This window comes from Papilio polytes, unplaced genomic scaffold (assembly GCF_000836215.1).
Source record: "Papilio polytes unplaced genomic scaffold, Ppol_1.0 DF824191.1, whole genome shotgun sequence".
Lineage (NCBI taxonomy): Eukaryota > Metazoa > Arthropoda > Insecta > Lepidoptera > Papilionidae > Papilio > Papilio polytes.
This window is the reverse complement of record NW_013525013.1, coordinates 4,062,148-4,081,553: the sequence shown is the minus strand read 5'-3', so window position 1 is coordinate 4,081,553 and position 19,406 is coordinate 4,062,148. Positions and strand designations below refer to the sequence as shown.

The following is a 19,406-nucleotide window of genomic DNA, read 5'->3' as shown; positions in this document are numbered from 1 at the left end:
TCATAATTGCAATGTTTTTAATAATAGAGATCCGAGGCGATGTGTCTATGGTCTTATAATGAAATTAATCATAAAGTATGTGTATGACAGCACTCTGTATTCGATTAGATCCATACGTTGTCTTAAATAGGAAAGCGTGTGTTTGACTATCTAATTATGCCCCACGCTGTGAGCATAGACATTGTCAACCTCTGTCGAAATTACTAGAAATGCCTTCTGTTAATGTAGTTATTAAAACATACCTTTATAGGAGCAATTTGTTCTACATACATATGCCACTGTCGAAACATTTATTTAAAAAATATCGTTTAGAATGGAATACCACTGTTACATTTGTAAATGTTAAAAAAAATCTTTAAATTTACAACAGTGTCGAATGCAATCTTGAACGTAATTCCAGAGGTCTTAAACCTTGAACCTTATGATTCACTAAAATGTGAACTTATTTGCATTTTGGTTTTAAAATGTTTGGAATATGTCATAGATATTGGTCTGTCATTTGTTTTGAACCGACAATTAATCTAAAGTCCCTACTTAAGGTAGGTTATTCATTTAATATGACAAAGGACTGACGCCAGTGTTATGTCATCGGTCGAGTTAGTCACGATTAGCCTCCAGTGCTCTCTGGGGTATCATTATAAGGTTTGCTAGTAACTTATTAATGACAATTGTAATGACGCACCCACACAATCCTTAACTAGTATTACTTTAATGACTAAGTATGAAATTAATTCAGTCTAGATTACAGTATTGAAAGTAAAATTATTTTGCAACAAAAAAATGGATGTCTACTAGCTTTCGCACGCAACTCCGTCCGCGTGGAATAAAAAACAAAAGTGAGTATATGTGTTCTTTCAGACTATGTTCGACATCTATGCCAAATATCGTCGAGATCCGTTCAGTGATTAGGCTACAGACTCTAACACACACTTATCCAACCATCTAGACTTGCGCATTTATAATATTAGTAAGATTAGTGATATTTAAAAACTGTGTTCGTGTAACACATTTTTATGTTGCCTGTGGTCTAGATATTTTCAAGTCGCAATAAGTGTTAAGCCTCTAAGTCCTAATTTAAAACTAAGTTTACGTAAGCAATTTTGAATGTGACTTGAACTTAGCTTATGTAGCAGGCTTAACGGTATAAGGATTTATTATTATAATCAGAAAAACAAACAAAGTTTAATAAAGATCAATTTATTTGTAGAATAATGTTTTCGACAATGTGCTTACTACGTAAAGTTAGCTTAAGTGCTATTAGTACAATCATAAATACAACTAAGTTAAAACATCACAACTTCGTTAAAGGCAATTTTAATTGACAAAGACATTTTATACAGAATCAAAATATAATTCATCACACATTTAGGAAATCTTTTATTTAACTATGTATACATCTAAGATTTACAATAACAATATTAATATAGGAACAAGATAAATTATATCTAAACTATTAATAACATGATAATTACATATATAAAGCTCATAATACAAATCTTAAAGTAAATAAGTTTTTACAAAATATTCCTGATCATTTGTACATATTCAAAAATACAAAATATTACATAACCTTTAAACTATTAAAAGGCACCTAACATATTACTGGTAAAGGCAGAGTTAACCTATTTGTAAAATAAACTTTACACTATGTAAGTAACATATTTAATGTACTCTTCCCATGTCCATGCCTCCGAGTTGCCCCAAGTAGGGATAACCGGACTTCGCTTCTGTAGGAGAGTGCGCGTGAGTCGCGTAATGTGATGCATTGGTGCCGAAGAATGAACTGCAACAATAAAAACAACATAAGTAAAACAATAAAAATAGATTATCTGAAAATAACAACAATCAAAACTCTTATATAACCAGATAATATTTTTGTGAAGGTTTCTAGAGAAATCGAATAAACGATGACTCCGTCCGCGTGGAATTAAAAAAAACAAATGCAAGTAGCCTATGTGTTCTTCCGGGCTATCCTCTATATCTTTGCCAAATTTCATCCAAATCCGTTCTGCCGTTTAGATTACAAACTCTAACAAACATCCATCCATCCATATAAACTTTCGCATTTATAATATTAGTATGATAATATATTTCTCATGTTTTTAAAGGGTGTAAAAAATCGTCTGTACAATTTAAGTACTTGAAGTATTTAAAAGGATTAAATAAGAAAGCTCTCATTTACCCTTCACTTAGGCTAGATTGAAGTAAAGAGAAAGGCGCATTTGTAGTACAAAGTATAGGTTAGAATATTGAGTTAATAAACTACAAGCTGTTGTTCGCGACTTCGTCTGTGTGAAATTAAAAAAAAAATAATAAAAACATAACTTGCTGATAACGTAGCTTTTTAACGGTAAAGTTTTTTTGAAATCGGTCCAGTAGTTTTTGAGTTATTTTAATACATACAAAAATACAAATCTTTCCTATTATTTCTTGTAGATATTAAAATTGTAATAATCCCAAGAACTTACACATAGATGTTTAATGCAAACAGAAGTGAATTAACCAAAAAAATCGGATCACTAACATAAGCCGTAATACAAGACTATAATAGAGGCTTAATAAAGCCTTGCCGGCATTTGGGCCCGTTGTAATTGTATCTTGAATGTGGACCACCGAAATACGTAATTTTATTAAAGCCCGAATGATATAGTGGAAGGTACCATGGGCGTGGTACACAGTAGTGATTCGAAACCGAAGCATGCAATAAATAATTATTATATTTGAACAACACATTCATAATACGTTTAATACTTTTAATCAATTGTTGGCAACTCAACAACATAATTTTATTCTTTATATTTAAAAAAATGTTTATAATCTCTGGCTACCACACAGGATGACGACTTGAATACAGTATTAGTAAAAATGCTCCAGTTTAAAGCAAAATCGGATAATAGTAGTATATCATAAACATTTTAATGCATATTTTATCAAAACACAGACATCGCAATTAGCATACTAACTACATCATTACCTAATGCTGTATAAATTGATTGGCGCAACGCACGCAACATACATCATTATTCAATCACACCAGGCTTATAATACAATATTTAATTATTACTTTATTAAAAAGTGTTTGCTAGAGTCTAGAAGATACACTCGTAGAATTGTCGTTTAAAGCTTCAATACCGTCCTACAGTGTATTTGTTGATAAACGGATACAGTTTTACAGACAATATTAACATTTCTAGCGACATCGCGAAAGTTTAAACGAGACTAGCAAACTGTATTTAACTTTGTCCTGTCAAAGTTTATTCTAAAGTGATTTACTACGGATCATCAATCAATCTATAAGTTGGAAGTATCAGCGATCGATATAAAGCGACTAATAAAAGTCGAGCACGCGAGGTTCGCTGCAGTTTAGGAAGTCGTATGCAAATAGCTGTGCAGATAAGTTTTAATAGCGGCTTGGTTAGTTTAATGCTCGAGTTCAGTGCACTAATGTCACGTTCGGCTGCCATTAATTGCCGCTACGCTCGCCACGGCCGGCGTGTGTTTATCTGTTTTCCGCAATGTATTAGTATTGCTGGAACCGTATGCCACGACCTACACATTGTATGCAATTTCGATGATACTAAGAGCGAAGACAATAAGTGAGATACCGATTGGCGCTTGAATGTATGCTCCCGACCGTCAGACTACAATTTAGCTTACGGTAATGGAAATAAATTATGACTTATACCGCTTTATTATTTCACTCCTCGTAATACGTGTTGTTTCTTTACTCGAGAAAGCTATGAATTGTGTAAATAGTATTCAACATATAGCGAAGAAAATAAACTCCTTGTATAGTTCCGTTTTCTTTTTGAATTAGCGGTCGCCCGCGATTTCGTCAGCGTAGACTTTAAATTCCTTTTTTATTCTACGCTCCTGCATATGACATTCCCGCATCAAATGTAGAAAATGTCAAGCTAAAATGGTAGAGTTAATATTGGTAGAATGTTAAACTTCTTTCGTAAATTTATCATGTAAAAGTACAATACGAGTGAGTTGGGAAAAACTAAAGGAAGTAGAAGAAACTAGTCTTACTGCAGAATCGTACATAATACAGAGTTGTACAGGCTTAAATAATTCTTCGAATTAAATCGTTTCTGTCCATATCTATCATACTGTATTCTATGTTACCTGTACCTAAACAAATACATATACTACATCAATGTTACAAAAAGAACTAATATAAATTCGAACTCCTTATACACTTCGTCAGCCCATAAGTTATAGAGTGTCAGTCATTGTGCAAAGCGATATATTGTGCGTGTGTGGTCCAATGTAAGGTTTATAGCATGTCTTTGTCTCGATAACACAGATAAATGTCGACGCTGTTTAGAATACAAAGCAACAATGAGCTTGTCACATACTCTTACGACAAATTCACTAAACGTATCATTCGAACATATTTTACACAACTCTTTCATAACATCGAACACGGTACTAAAAACGATGTCCCTTGATAAATGTCGATTAACAATAATCGATTAATAATCAATCAAATGTATCGATAAATTTCGCAGCCCTATTCGGTTCACGATCGCATCGTGTATTACGAACGGCGGAGTATAATAACCACCCGCGCGGCATATAATGGCCGACTTCTTACACTCTTAATTGATTAGCGGCCGCTCCGGCTAATGATAAAGGAAGGTGAAAAGAAATAAAACGAATGTACACCGATTTGCGATCGAATCCCGCGCCCTGCCATAGCCACCGGACGTTATATGCTAAATGTACGGCCCGCTGTAACTCAGAAGAACATCCGATAGACTTCGCTATAAATTATTAGCTGTCATTAATCATTATAAATAAGAGTATCATTTTTAGCTTCAACTTAATTTAATAGTTAATGATTAAAAGGTCTTATGTCAATTTGTAAAATTCGTTATTTAAGTACATAAACAATGGCTCACTATGAACCGTTTGTACAGAAGATCAAATGTTTTAAGTTTTCTTGTTTTTTTTTTATTTATTTTTAAAGTGATTGAAACTCACCTATAATTTTCCGGCCAGGCACCAACATCAGGCAGCTTGTTTTGAGGGTGTCCGCTGAGTTGTCTCGAGGTCCAATGGTTGTGGGCCGACATAGCGTGTTCTTGTTTCGAATAATCTCCGTAGCCGTAAGGATGGGATACGGTATCACTTGGATTAACGTAGGAGTGCTGGTAAGTAATTCCGCTGCTCTGATTCGACGGGCTGCTGGTGATCGGGCTCGTACTGGGCGGAGTGGTGTCCGAAGTTGGTTGTAACGGTGTAGGAAGTTCAGAAGAATGTGAAAGAGGTGTTAAATTCCCAGAAGAGAAGGAAGTAGATGTCGGCGGGTGGAGAGATGATGCGGCTAATGCAGATTGACAGACGGACGGAGTTAGCGATGATTGATGTAATGAAGGTGCTAGTGCTGAATTGAGAACTGAACTGGAACCTAATGCGGAGGAATAAGACTGCTGCCAAGACGTGCATTGCGGATTGAAAGTGGATGGAGGCTCATATTGTTGATGGACTGAAGGGAATGCGGATTGCAAAGACATAGTATTGAATGCACTGAGCTGCTGGGAGTTGAGTTGCTTGCGAAGACGAGCTCTTCTGTTCGAGAACCAAACCTATGACAGAAAAAACTTTCATTAATATATGTTATCAGGTAGACTTGTGTATAAAATATAGTTTAAAGCGTCAAAAATATCGTTATACATTAAGGCAGTCTATTAGAATTCGTATTAGTTACAATTACAAAGGGTTATTAATTCAACAAAAAGTATGAAAGAAACGGTAGCGCGGTCCAACATATGGCGGCTACAGTTATAATAATTAATTTTGAAGGTAATTATTGTGTTTTTTACCTTACACTATTTTTATTGTCGGGAGGGGTCTTTGATCTTTACAATAAATATGTTTGATTGTCTTTTTGAATGTGTTTAATAAATGTACTAGAGTCAACATGAAATAACAGTTGCATTCTAATGCAATTTTTAAAATTCTATGGATGGAAATTTAAATATGTTTTATAGGCTCTACAATTAAATTCTTTTGATGATTTTAGTAAATTATTGCACACTAACCTGTACCCTTGCTTCGGTAAGCTTAGTCTTCTGAGCCAATTCTTCTCTGGTATAAACATCTGGATACTGAGTCCTGGTGAAGGCGCGCTCCAAGGCCTCAAGCTGGTCCCCGGAGAAGGTGGTCCTCGACCTTCTCTGCTTCCGTTTGAGTGTAATACCGGGCTCCGATTCCGTGTCTGAGTCTTCACAAGATGAGGGACCTTTTAAAGAATAAAAAATCGTTAATGGGAAAGGTACATTCATAAATAATCTTTAAACACAAGTTGAACATGTTATTTCATTGTTATAAACCGTGTACCCTTCTTATTTTATTAGGCGCACCTTTATTAGCTACTGTCTGGACCACACGCGGGTTCAATTAACTTCGAAGTAACAACATTGTGCATTAATTTTGAAGAACATTGTAATGAGATTGATGTTTTCGATTAAAAGAGAAACAATTGAGAAACAATTGAGTGCGAGCATATAGACGTGAGCTTTAGTGCTATTCTAGACATCTTTGAGTGAGAATATTGATAGAATGAGTTCAAGAAAGCCACGAAATGTGTACAGATGTGAGGATAAAGGCACCGCTGAGCCGGTGTAGACATTACTTTAGCCGCGGCACAACTTAATATGCATAATCTTATCGCGGCGCAAAATCTCTCCGGCGAAACCGCACTCCGTCGTCGAACCGGGATATTAGAAGCGCCATTTTATATTGGCCGGCTTCGGCACAAGACGTGCAGTACGGACAGATTGTCGTAATGCAAGGCCCGCGGCCAAACGCGATGGGATAATAACACCTTTGGGTACTAATTTCATTTTTATAACCTACAATTTTCGAAGCCGACACGAGGGGCGCTGCCGTGGCGTGCGCGCGCTTCACTTTTACGTGGATTATTAACTTTATACGCCATTTTGCAAAGTTTGTAAACGTTTCCGGCTGTCTCATTACAATATATATATTTATAATAATAGTGTACTATGGATTAAATTAAGTGATTACGTTCTCGTATCAACTAGCGGTCTAGTGGTTCGATGATATAGCAACTTTGTCGTTCAATTTTAATCTTCACAGACAACGAAGAAGAATTCTGATCTATATAATGCGTTGTTTATATTATTCGTGAAAGTAGTTAAATAAATAAATTCTTAACTATTTTATGGTCCTTCACAGACTGCTACTTAAAAAATAAAGTTGGCTAAATATATTTAAAAAAATAGTGAGACATAGTAATAGAGGAGAGCATAGCAAAAAAAATTCAATTTTAGTTAAACGTAATTAAAAGTATAGTTGGAAAATCCAAGGTAAGTAATAACTTACCTAGAATACCGTCAATGCTATGATTTCTTCGAGGGTCTGATTCGTCTCTTTTGCCTCCTCTTATAAGTCTCGAAATGGAACTGACCGACGGGGCGGTATTTTTATCACAGATGCCTTCCTTTATTAGTTTATCTCTAATTTCCCAGGAAAATATACCTGGGTTTTGTCTCTTGAGTTCTTCTATCCTGTTCTCAACCTCAGGCGTGGCCACTCGCGGTTTAGATCCACCGATCACACCGGGACGGATGGAGCCAGTTTCCTAATGAACAACAAAATGTTTAATTAGAATTTTTTTCGTAATGAAATAGCAATGAAGCAGAAGTTCAACAAAAAACATTAGTATAGTTACTATGTGCTTGCAAAAATATTTAGACAAGCAATTTAGCTGCTGCTTGATTGCTAAGAGATGGCTGTACTACTTGGCTGCTAGTCACTAACAAACAACGCTAATGTGGGAGTTATATGATAATGAAAGTCTGTTTAAAATATTGTATGCTTTCTCTCTACCTGATATCTATTCAGGATCTTGGAGACGCAACCATGAGATACGCGCAGTTGCCGTGATATCACGCACGGCCTCACACCCGCAGCCGCCATCTCCACTATCTTCAATCGAATGTGATTTGGCAGTGGACGGCCGTTGATGAACACGCCACCCAGCTGGTTCATACGACCCTGACCTGAAACAAAATCTCAACTTAGACACAAGAAAACAGAAACATTTTGAATTCTCAAGATGGTAGGAAATAATTACATTACAATTACATCAGGCAAAAATACATAGTTAAGATGATCACAAAAAAATAAATGTTATAACTTTTTTAATTGGAAAGTACTCGCTATTTTTTAAGCTATTTAAAAATTTGCATCAAATATAAGAAAGCAAGAAATAAATCGCGGTATAATAACGGAATATCGCAGTAAACACCAAAGCCAAGTAGCGTAATATCAATAGCAACAATACATCAAACATCACAATGGCCCTCATTCAACTCACGTCTCGGGATCGTATGCTTCTAATAATTTCACGATCCATTGCGAGTGTTCTCAGCCAAGAGTATCCCATTTATTTTAACACGAAAACAGTCAAGCAGAAAAGATAACACTTGATTTTTTTTTCGCCTTCCATTACATTGAAAGAGTACAAGAAACTATTGTTGAATTCATTGATTGCATCGATGGATGAAAAAAACAACGTCCGAGGTATCAAATACACTTAAATTTTTGTAACGCCTCTGTACTACAAAAAATCTATGTTTTATCGTAATTTGGTCTATAAAATAAAATTCTCCTCTTCTTAAAAAATGATTAATTAAATAAACTTAACTACTAATACTTGAAACTAGATTAACACATTCCAGTTTAGATTCGAATCAAGTGTCTGAAGATATATAAAGTCTTTTTATATTTTTATGTGTGAGTAAAGTGTAGCTATTATAAACACATCACGGCAATGGCTGAGGACCACCTATCATCAAAGGAGCCGCCATTCTTCAATTTTTGCAATGTCTTCCCTAACCATTTTAACCTTCTGTTCATTCAACATGAGTATATTTTACGTTATACGAATACGTATATACTTATATATTTGATTTTTGTTTTACGGTAACTATATGAAAGAAAACCTCAATTGCCTTACACATAAATACAGTGGCATGTTCTTCTAGTTTCGGCATTTACAGTATATCAAAATCGAATGATTTCTCAAAGGCGCCGCAACGCGTAAAGCCCTAGACCCCTACCGTGAACCACCGATCAATTAAACAACATGTCAACAAGTGTGTCCTTCGGTATACTTACAATCCTTGAGACGTGATAATAAAAAACAAACCGTAACACAAACATATATGGTTAACAATCGTTAAATACAAGTAACAAAATTTGAAGAACAACACATTTTTTGACATCAAATCATTTTGAAACTAACTCCAACGTCATAAGGTGTAGAATTGACATAATCAATTTAACTCTGCGGTTTCGCTGGACTCACGCAAACGATCCCCATATTTTTTTGTGAGACCCCGTAGACGTTGCGGTGCCTCCAAAGACCATGTTTTTGAGTGTTAATTTTATGTAGCCGAAATATTTATGACGCATAACGCGTCCATAATAACTTTGCTATACAAATGTGGGTGGCTTAATAATAATGTATCACTTCATTAAATATCTCACTCTCTATTTCCACCTTCAGACATCGCTAAGTAAATTATGAATACAATAGCAAAATAAACAAAAAACAAATGAATGAATGAATATTAAAAATCTTTACTGTCTTAAAAATGACTTTAAAGTTGGTAAGAGGTTTGATGAAATTTTAGCAAAGAATTTCATGAGACTGCAAAGATTACGACAAGTAAGGTCTTAATCATTTCACGATACGAAAAACTGTCAGAGGAACATAAAGTATATTTGAAGTAAATCTCAATGGAGTATGTTCAACCAAACGGATAATCGATGAAAGACATGCAGCAGCAACAAAAACGATATAATGTGTACAATGCGTAATAGAATTCGCAAACATTGTAACACTATTAACGCAAAAGGAGGCAAAGTTAACAACAAACTCAAATAATGTCGGGAAAACTAATCGTCCGGAAGCAGAATTGGATCATGCATCACATAAAGGACCACCTAGGTAGCTCACAATTGGCTTAGAAATGTCGATAATATACAATCGGTACTAATACAAATCTATATTTCTCCAATAATATTACTTACGTGCTTTATTCATCGCTGGACTTGTTGCTACGAAACATAATCACAAACTAAGCATAAGATAAAGACACTGGAGTATGGAAACGTATAAAATTTTCTCACAATAACAGAATCGTGTACCAATTCGTTCAACCGGTGCGTTCGTGTTAGACGAAATTGAAACAGAGTCGATCATTTAATGCTAAACGCAAGAGGTAAACCGTGACCGAATAAATGAAGATTTCGTATTCAATGTACGCATTTCTGTGTCAACTTTAATTAGCAATCACATTTCCATCAGCAAACGTGTTTTAAGGTTATCTTTGGCGACCGGTGATTAAATTTCCCTAGTCAATTTTTGCGATACCCAATTTAATTTCGGTTCTAATGAACTTCGTTACTGAATCTTTAAATTCATCTTTTTTTGTCTTCGGTATTAAAAAGAAAATGTTTTGATCAAACGCTGTTTCAACTTTGCTTTTTTTGTAATATAAATAGTGTTTTTTTTTGTCTTTGTCCTTACTTGGAGATTTCCCACAATGCAATATAATTCCACCATTCTTACAAAAGTAAGTTCTAACTTTTTCAAATTGTTATTCCATTAGATTTACGAAGCATATAAAGTTGTAAATTCACAGAAACTACCAAAGCCAATATGAAATTTGGTAAGAATTTTTCACAGGTAGTCGATTACAGCGATACAGTGATAGTTTTTAATGTTTTTAACTCGATACTGTATTGTGTAAATAAATCGTAAACCCCGTTTTCACAATCATAATATGTTTCTGCTTGCAAATCAATTTCACGTAGCGACATTAATGTGGCTATAGTAAAATTTATATGAGGCTTTACGTCAACTCACACCGCTTTCTTCCATATCACTTTATGACGACGATAACTGTTTGAAAGAGCAATAATTCCTAAGGATTCCAGTCATAGGTCAAGGTTTCGATTAATTATTGAAAAAGCATTTCGTTAATATTTCAACAAATAAATAAAATTCACATTTATTTATGCCTATACCGGAGTATTTTATTATTCTGTGTATACTATGGATATTATAATAAGCAATTCCATCTAACATTATTTTACTTACAAAACATATTACTTATTGGAAGCGGGTTATCGAAATGACCTGCGCAACATGGTCTTGTAAATCAAAATCGATAAAAATTTTCCTCCACAACAATTACTTTTATCGCTAATAAAAATAAAATAATAAAAAACAAACAAGAATTACAAAATTGATTTGTAAGAAAATAATTAAATAAAAAAGCTATTCCGTTTTATTTTCTTGAATCCGAAAACAACGTTTTTTATTATTTACTTCTTGTTTTTATTTATCTTTTAGATTGTTTCTCATCGATTAAATAAGTTCCAAATATACTAGAGCCTGTACAGTACTACCATGTTTTATGATTTTAAACTGACCTTACTTTTTGCTATTATCATTGAAATGGATCAAATCTGTCTCAGATCTGTGACATATGTAATCTTTGACCTGAGAGGTCTTCAAAAAAAACCGTACGATCATTTACGTGAAACGAGAATCAAATTTCATTACCATTGATATCCATTGTAACATGTTAAAATTCATTTATACACTAATAAAATAACCTATTGCCGTCCAAAATGAAGCAACAAAGAGAAGAAATGCCATTTGAATAGGCATTAGAATTGGGCGGCACTCACAAAGGCTGTGTCATTCCATTAAGCCTTCTTCAAGCATTCAAAGTATTCTGTGTGGCCCGTGCCCAGCTCGCGTGGACCCGAAACCACGCACTGCAATCCAATGTGAAATCTTTTATTATAGTACAGATAGACAATTTACAGATGTCAGTAAGTCAAAATATGATAGGTTTAACTAATGTAGTACATTTGTCAAAATGCTTTTATTGTACTATATAGTGTACTTTATAATATAACTTAACAGTTTGGTGAAATAATCAAAAATAAATTTATCTATCAATTACCAACATTATAAACAATCTATTTACAGTTATTAAAAAATGATTGTTACAGTTCAGAAAGCGAACAATATCTCGGGCACTAGGTATAGCGAACAATGGTCGGTTAGAAAACACGAGGTGTACCCGCAAAGTTCATCGGGAAGTCAAAGTTTCATAGCAGGTTATGTTACTATAGAAATATCAATGCTTACTAACTTATATAAATTATTTATTTAAACTTAAATAAAATGTCTCTTTACTACTCAGGGTAGTTTAAGGTTTATAGCGACTGTCACTTAGTGACAGTTAGATTTCCCATATAAAATCTAGATACCCATAGTAGTATGACCACTTAAACATGAAACAGACTATAACATTATTCGAGTTAAATTTAGTAAAAGAAATATTTATAATTTGAATATGTTTTAAACATAGGTGTGGTATATGCAACATTTCCACCATTCAACTAAAGGCCATCTGTACAAACTGAGGAACGCCTTTCGGCTCGTCAACGCCGAATAGAATGTGGGTACCTACGTTACTAATGAATGGAACTGAATATTTTATTTCGATATAATGGTGTATGTTTGAGAATGCCCTGTTTGACCTCATTCCGTATTCATAACGTGTTATATACTAATTTGACGGATTCTTTTCTTTGCCTCATAAGAAATTGTTCTCTTTGACGTAAGCAAGTCGCCGCCCGCTTTAGTTCCTCAACAGAAACGAATTTTTCATAGCATTGCCTTGTTAGTGTTTACTAATGGTATATTAAGGGAGTTATGATTAATTACTAAAATATAAGCTTAGCTTGACACAAATACTGTAATCTTTTTATAAGAAGTTGATGAATAAGTAATACATGGATTGTCGTTAACGGAAAATGTGCTTTAAGTTATTATGTTAACGGTAAATAAAATTGATGAGTGTCGTTATCACCAGTGATGCTTTAAAAACTATATTATATTAGATAGATTGGGGTACAAACTATCTGTTTATACGATTATTTCAGTGTTTTACCGTTTTCTACCAGTCTTTCAAATTTATACAACACAAACAAAAATTCGCCAGTCGTGTTGTGGAAATCATAGCTCTTACAAATAACTTTATTAATTAAAAACGGTGAGTGTTCTCAAAGGTATATAAAAAAAATACATTCTACATGTATCTCATAATCTAAAAGACTTAAAACAAGACGGGATTAGAAGACAAAAGAATTAATACAGCATCATTTATAATGCAAAATCTTCGAGCTGAAATAAATTTAACATCCGTTATATCAATTTGTTTATTAATAGATCTGCATAAATAATGGCGAGTAAGCGGCCTGGAGGTTCAGGCGGGCTCCGCGGGTCGCGGGGGGCGGGGCGGACGCGTCATATTATGCGGCTAAAAGAGCCTGTCGGTGCCTTTGATCCCGCGCGCGCCGACCACGCTGCGCGTACGCAGAGATGTGCATCGCCTGCGCCTGTCCACCCGTCATATGAATGCGACTAAACCTCGATTATAGTACTGAACTCTTTATAGAGGTCACGAATTTTATGGCATTCCTTACAGAAAAAAAGCTTTATAAGCTTTATAACACGTAACTTTGAGCTAGGTTACGAATGCGAAATATTTTGTTCAACTAAAGCCAAGATTCCAGTCACCTAGAGTAAAGAACAATAGAGCAGTTTCGCATTGTTAACAGTACTGACTGGTCCAAGTTTCGTCGAAACGATCTTAAAGCAAATTGAAATCTAAAGTTACCACTCTTCAAACTTCTCTAGGATAGTCTCGAATGATATAATTTAAATCTTTATATCGAAATCGTCTTCATAGTAAAATTATATTAAATATAGGTCGTCAATAAAATCTATTTGTATAGTTCTTAAACAAAACTTTCACCAAATACGCGAGGTAATCAAATATTTCAATATAAAATTTTAGTGTTTATTAAGTGTAAACTAAGTTAGTGTTAATACAAAGTATAGTCGGTATAGCTTAAAAGATTAAACTTCGGAGCTTCCGCGAGATTGAATTGAAATTTTAAAAAGCATCTTTGAGATCATAGATTATATCATAATTATCCGATTGTTAGTAAAAATGGCCGGTCTCGATCAAATCTTAAAAGCGTATTCGCGGAGAAATTACAAGGCGAGGGCGCGGAGCCGATTCGTATCGCAAGTCAGCGCCGTCACCTCGCCCGAGGCACATCTGATCGCCGGTCAACACTTTATTGCAAAGACCACGTCTTTCTCGTCTACTACGCACATTTGATCTGATCGTAGTTATTCAAAAGAAAATTGAATTAAGTTGAAAAACAATAAAAGTCCGTAAAGACTGGCTGTTTTTTTTTAATCTCATTTTACCAGTAATAAAAAATAACATTCCTAAATATGTATTTTAGATACTCTAATTAAACTTGGAATTACATTGTTTGTTCATTAAGTTAATATTAAAATTCAAATAAAGGTTTACAAAGCATATTGTTTTCAGTTTCTCTCATTAAAACACCGATCATTGTGTTTATTTTTGTTGTGTTTTTGCAACAAAAATGCAAAATAATCGCCTCAATTTAGGAGTGCAAATTGTGTTTCTTTGCACTAAAAATTTAACCCGACTACAAATCTTAACTCAATAAAAAGAAAAACAATAAAGTTGTGATTTAACAAATCACTAAGGCGCGCGCATTTAAGAATAATCTGTATTCGACTTTTCGTTTTATACAAATGTTTCTGGCAATCGAGAGACGTCTGAACGTCTTATGACATTAAGCCCGATTTATGTTTAAAAAATATTTAATTCGGGGACGAGTTAAGAACATAAAGGTTGTAATAATACGAAAAATGTATTCTGTTAAAAGCATTTATTTCAACTTTGCGCCGACATACGACTTACAAAGTTTACTGTATTTCTCTTTAATTTGAATTCAATAAAGTAGAGATAAAATGTACTTTTTTTGTTTATGTTTAAAAATAATGTAATAGTAACTCCTCCCACTATATATCATGTTGTTTATATTAAGTTTTTCTAAATGATCATATGTCAATAACAACTTTGTAATGTTACATTTCCTAATGTAATCGTATGTTTTCCTCGCTTTTTCTATATTGATACAAAATGTTATGAATCTTAAAATCTCAATAAAAACAAAAGATCCAAATTGCTCATCCCAAATATATTATTTCTCATTTAAAGCGAAAATCATATACCATCATGAGGTAATTCGACCGATTTTCTTAACTTGCACGCTTTTTCTGACACCGACTTCGAAAAGGCGACGTAAAATCCGAAATGAAAAAATGAATGCGTATGCGTCGTCGGCATTCTTTTATGTTGTTCCTCTCTGTCCCGCAAAGGCATTCTGCGCTCTCTTCAGCCTCTGTCCCTTTCATTTTAATTTAGCTTAGACGAAACAGGTCATAAGTCGTGGTGACATTTTTAACAATACATTCGAAATGTTTTTCGTATGGTAATGATTTATGTGTACCGTGAGTGCGAGAGCTTTTTGGAACATTTAAGCACCGCAAGCCTTTGACGCGATTCCTAAACGAAGGGAGAATGAGAAAAAAGTATTGATTTTAACGAGCTTTTATTTTCACACACTTATAAGAGCTTTTTTTTTTCAATACCTTTGTTTCATGAAAAATAGATGAAGCTAAGGAATTAAGCTTAGTAAGTAATTAATTTGTTGATTACAATTTGATCGTAGTGCATTTTTATAATAATTTAAACCTTATAAACGATGTTATCTAGAACACACTTTAAATATTAATTATTACGTACAGATGCATAGTAAATTGTCTTCTCCTTTTCCCATTGGATAAATCACGTTTATTATTCGTAAAGTATTTAGTAAAAGGTTCAGCATATTTCCTAATCATTGATTTTTTAATCTTATTACTTTTTAAGTAACTAATTAGCAAATAAAATTTTATCAAAAGCTAGCTTTGAAGTAGCTTAATCCGCTTCGCTGCAGGATTAAGTGACGTCAGAACAGGCTATATAGACGCCGATATGAATAAACCTACATTTTCTTTTGAATTAAGATGGTTTAGGATTCGATAATGCTTTTTCTTTAGCTTTATAAGATATATTATGAAAGAAAACATTCAAAAGGATTAAGGAGGTCGGTAAATGTAACCGATTTTGTGACTCCTTGAATGTTACTTTTACTGAAGCTGAATGTTAATACTTTCCATCTATATGTATTTTAAATGCGCAGTAGTAGACAATACTTTAAAAGAAAATTCATACTGAAAATTTGAACAATGGGATATCATGTAATTTGGGCTTTTACTGCTCGGTAAGTTATCATGTAATGTAAACAGCTACTAATATTTTTCGTCTGCAGTTCATCAATTCAATGTTTAAATATTACTTTTAACATTTGAGCTTCATTCGTGCGGAATTAAAAAGTTACTTTAGCACAGAAACCTATGTGTTTATCTATGCCAATTTTCTTCTAGATCCATTAAGCCGTTTTGGATGTACATTTTAGGAAACATGCATTCATCCATACTTTCTCATTTATAGTATTAACATTAAGTGTTTTTTTCTAAATATAACAACAGTACAGCACATTGGTAGTATACATTTAAGAGTTTTCAAATATACGCTAAAGGAAATAGAGAAATTTTAAAACGACAAAAGATTTATAATAATTGAAAAGAACCGTCAACCACAATGTCGCTGCTAGCTGCAGTTATTTACTGTTTTATGATAGGCAATAACATTTATTGCGGGCAATAACTTTGTTTGGTAGTTTCAAATAGCAAAACCAAACTAAATCGTTTTCCTACATAATTTAATATTTGAAGTGATTAACATAATATGTAAATTTTAATTTTTGTAATATTGTACTAACATTAGCGATATCATGTAAAATGACAATTTTTAGTACCAAGCAGGTAGAAAAAGAAACTTACTGGTCAGTATTTCTTAAAGATACAAGGAAACAATCTAAGCCCAGAGTGAGATTGGATTCAATTATAAGTTTTTCTCCATAATAATACTTAAGAGATTTTAGTCTAATTAAACATTTACAGCCTTACAAATAAACGCAATATAAAGTTTAACTTAAGAATAAGCTGAGTATGAGCAAATGTTAGTACAAATTTTGTTTATACTCAGTTTATTCCTATTTAACTTTATACCTCGTTTATTTGTAAGGTTGTTAGTGCTTTGGATCCTTTTTAAAGGATGAAAAATCGTTACAGAACATCTTTATAAAGATCAACTTAATGTAATGTCATTAAATAATAAAGATGAAAATAATCCTACAGTCAAATCAAGTGTTTATTTATTTTCAATACTATTAAACATTACAATTTGCACAACAAATGCCTACTATTAAGTCACTGCAAGTTTTTACATGAAATTAAGATCAAGAACATTCAAAGATTGTTATATCCAAAACAATAGAGTTGTCGTGACAAGAAATTTTTCATTGCAATGAACAGAAATCGCTTTCTATAGCTTATGGTCCTTGACCATTCCAGAAACTGGGACTAAAAGTCCGCTTATTAACGAACACATTTCAAATGAATATATTGTTTCTTTCTTCCCAACAAGTCTCTGTCCCGACGCGTGAGGATGAATTATTGTTATATGGCCAGCAATAAACAGCACTTTTAACTTTATAATTTCCCAGTGATTTTATAGTTTTATGGCTGGTTTCGTGCCTTTTAGAACAAGAAATGGATGAATTTTAAAGTATCTTTTTTTAGATTGTTCCGTAATTTGAATCCATGTTAGTGACCCCTGATTACATGTTTATAATCGAAGAACCATAAATGTCCCTGATTTTTTATTGATGTCTCTTAAACCTATCTTAATTAATTAATAATTTTATTGATGTTCTGTGTATTCCCAAAAATGATCTCATTTAAATCTTAACTTAATAATATTAGCGTAATTCTCCAACTGTAACCGGTGCATATTTTTGAAGGTTTTATCTCAGTAGCTGTTTATTATAACGTCAAACAATATGATATATGATCAAAAGATACAATTCACTAGGTTCAATCAAAAGGAGCTCGAATCAATCAAATAATTGACATAAGTGTCAAACTGCGTAGGGTGAACATACCTTGAAAAGAATATCCTGTGAAGTAGGGCGTCATGTTCAATGTTGAAACAGCCATTGACGCGAAGATGAGAAGACGGCGCAACAAGTGACAGCTCCGAGCGCCAATCTAAATCGCGCACAAGCAATAGTCCCAAAGGATCACAATATCAGTCTTTCACTATCACAGGTCGCACGCAGGCATGATTACGTTGACGGAAACGGCGTGTGTCTAATCCGTGTTACTTTGAAGACAGCTCGGTGCCCACTGACGTGTGATGTAAAGATGTATTTCGACTCTCGAGTGTAATCTTTCACAATCAGCGGTGCAACAAAAAATGGTCAAACTGGCCGCCTCCGCAGCCTTCAACACCGTACCGAGCGATCGCTTGTCTCTTTCTTTTAGCCGATCGCTATCATTCAAAGTTCTTGCTGTTATTTAAAATTCTGCAGTTACAACGTCAAATTTCATACGAAACATTTATGAAACCTTACATATATCGTATTCTGGAAGGAAAACTGAGATCCGATGTTAATTTTCTTTTATCTGTTTGATGATCTACGGTGTGTGGTGTCGCTATAGCATGTGGAAAGGCGACCGGTGTGTGAGGGGGACAGCACGAAGCTTCGGATCCGGTATCTTCGGTTCGAGAAGCGTTTCCATCAACAATGTGTGAGTCGCGCCTGAGTCGGTCTCCGTGACGAGGTGCACGAGGCGTGTTGACGACACGATCTATGCCTACGCTCCAACACGATTGGTCAAAATTTATTCAAGGCGGGGTCTGCGTGCACACATACCACATTTAACTTTTGTTACTGTGTGTGTTAATTGCATTGTATTTCTGTGATCGTATACAATACAATTTGGAATGTTTTATGATTTTCTTTTTACATTATTACATATTATTATTTAATATTACCCTCTGTGAACCATCTTTTCTGGGGGTTTATTTTTAATAATCGCCTTTACAAAAATAATTATAATACAATTCGACATCGATATTTTTGCTTCCAAATTACTTACAAATAATAAATAAATTTACTATAAAACAAAACAATGAACAATTTTATTAAAATGTACAGTAGAGACTAATCTAATTTTCATATTTTTATAGCAATTAGTTGCGGCAAACAGTTGCTTCAATCTTGACATCGTTTATAAAAAAAAGAAAACATTGTAATTAAAATTGCGCAATATTAATTAATGTAGAAAGCAGTAACTAATTAACTATTTAAATTAAAGTCGTGAACTCTACAAAGTCGGCTGCCATGGCCGAAATTCATTAGAGGTTATTTTTACTTGAACATTGTGAAATTAAACTCAAAAACAAGGTTAATTATGAAACGTTATCGACTTT

General features: G+C 33.8%; 1 protein-coding gene across 2 annotated transcripts; it reads right to left on the bottom strand.

Moving 5' to 3' along the window:
• Positions 1-1,536: 1,536 nt before the first annotated feature.
• Positions 1,537-18,304, bottom strand: LOC106110786 (protein gooseberry). 2 transcript variants are annotated; one of them, XM_013292692.1, is made up of 6 exons: positions 18,073-18,304; positions 7,864-8,036; positions 7,357-7,615; positions 6,051-6,250; positions 4,990-5,594; positions 1,537-1,783 (listed from the first exon to the last, which is right to left on the bottom strand). In XM_013292692.1, exons 1-6 carry the CDS (start codon positions 18,125-18,127, stop codon positions 1,663-1,665), a joined length of 1,413 nt encoding a protein of 470 aa, XP_013148146.1. In that variant the 5' UTR covers positions 18,128-18,304; the 3' UTR covers positions 1,537-1,662. The 2 variants fall into 2 exon arrangements, with proteins under 2 accessions (XP_013148146.1, XP_013148147.1); XM_013292693.1 differs by having other exon boundaries at positions 7,513-7,615.
• Positions 18,305-19,406: the final 1,102 nt, after the last annotated feature.

What these genes read in the sequence shown, in the direction of transcription:
- LOC106110786 (XM_013292692.1), bottom strand. Translation starts at nt 18,127, where the DNA reads ATGGCTGTTTCAACATTGAACATGACGCCCTACTTCACAGGATATTCT. An exon ending in AGATCCTGAATAGATATCAG is followed by an intron (nt 7,616 to 7,863) that starts GTAGAGAGAAAG and finishes GTTGTTCATTAG; the next exon opens with GAAACTGGCTCCATCCGTCC. An exon ending in TAGCATTGACGGTATTCTAG is followed by an intron (nt 6,251 to 7,356) that starts GTAAGTTATTAC and finishes ATTCTTTAAAAG; the next exon opens with GTCCCTCATCTTGTGAAGAC.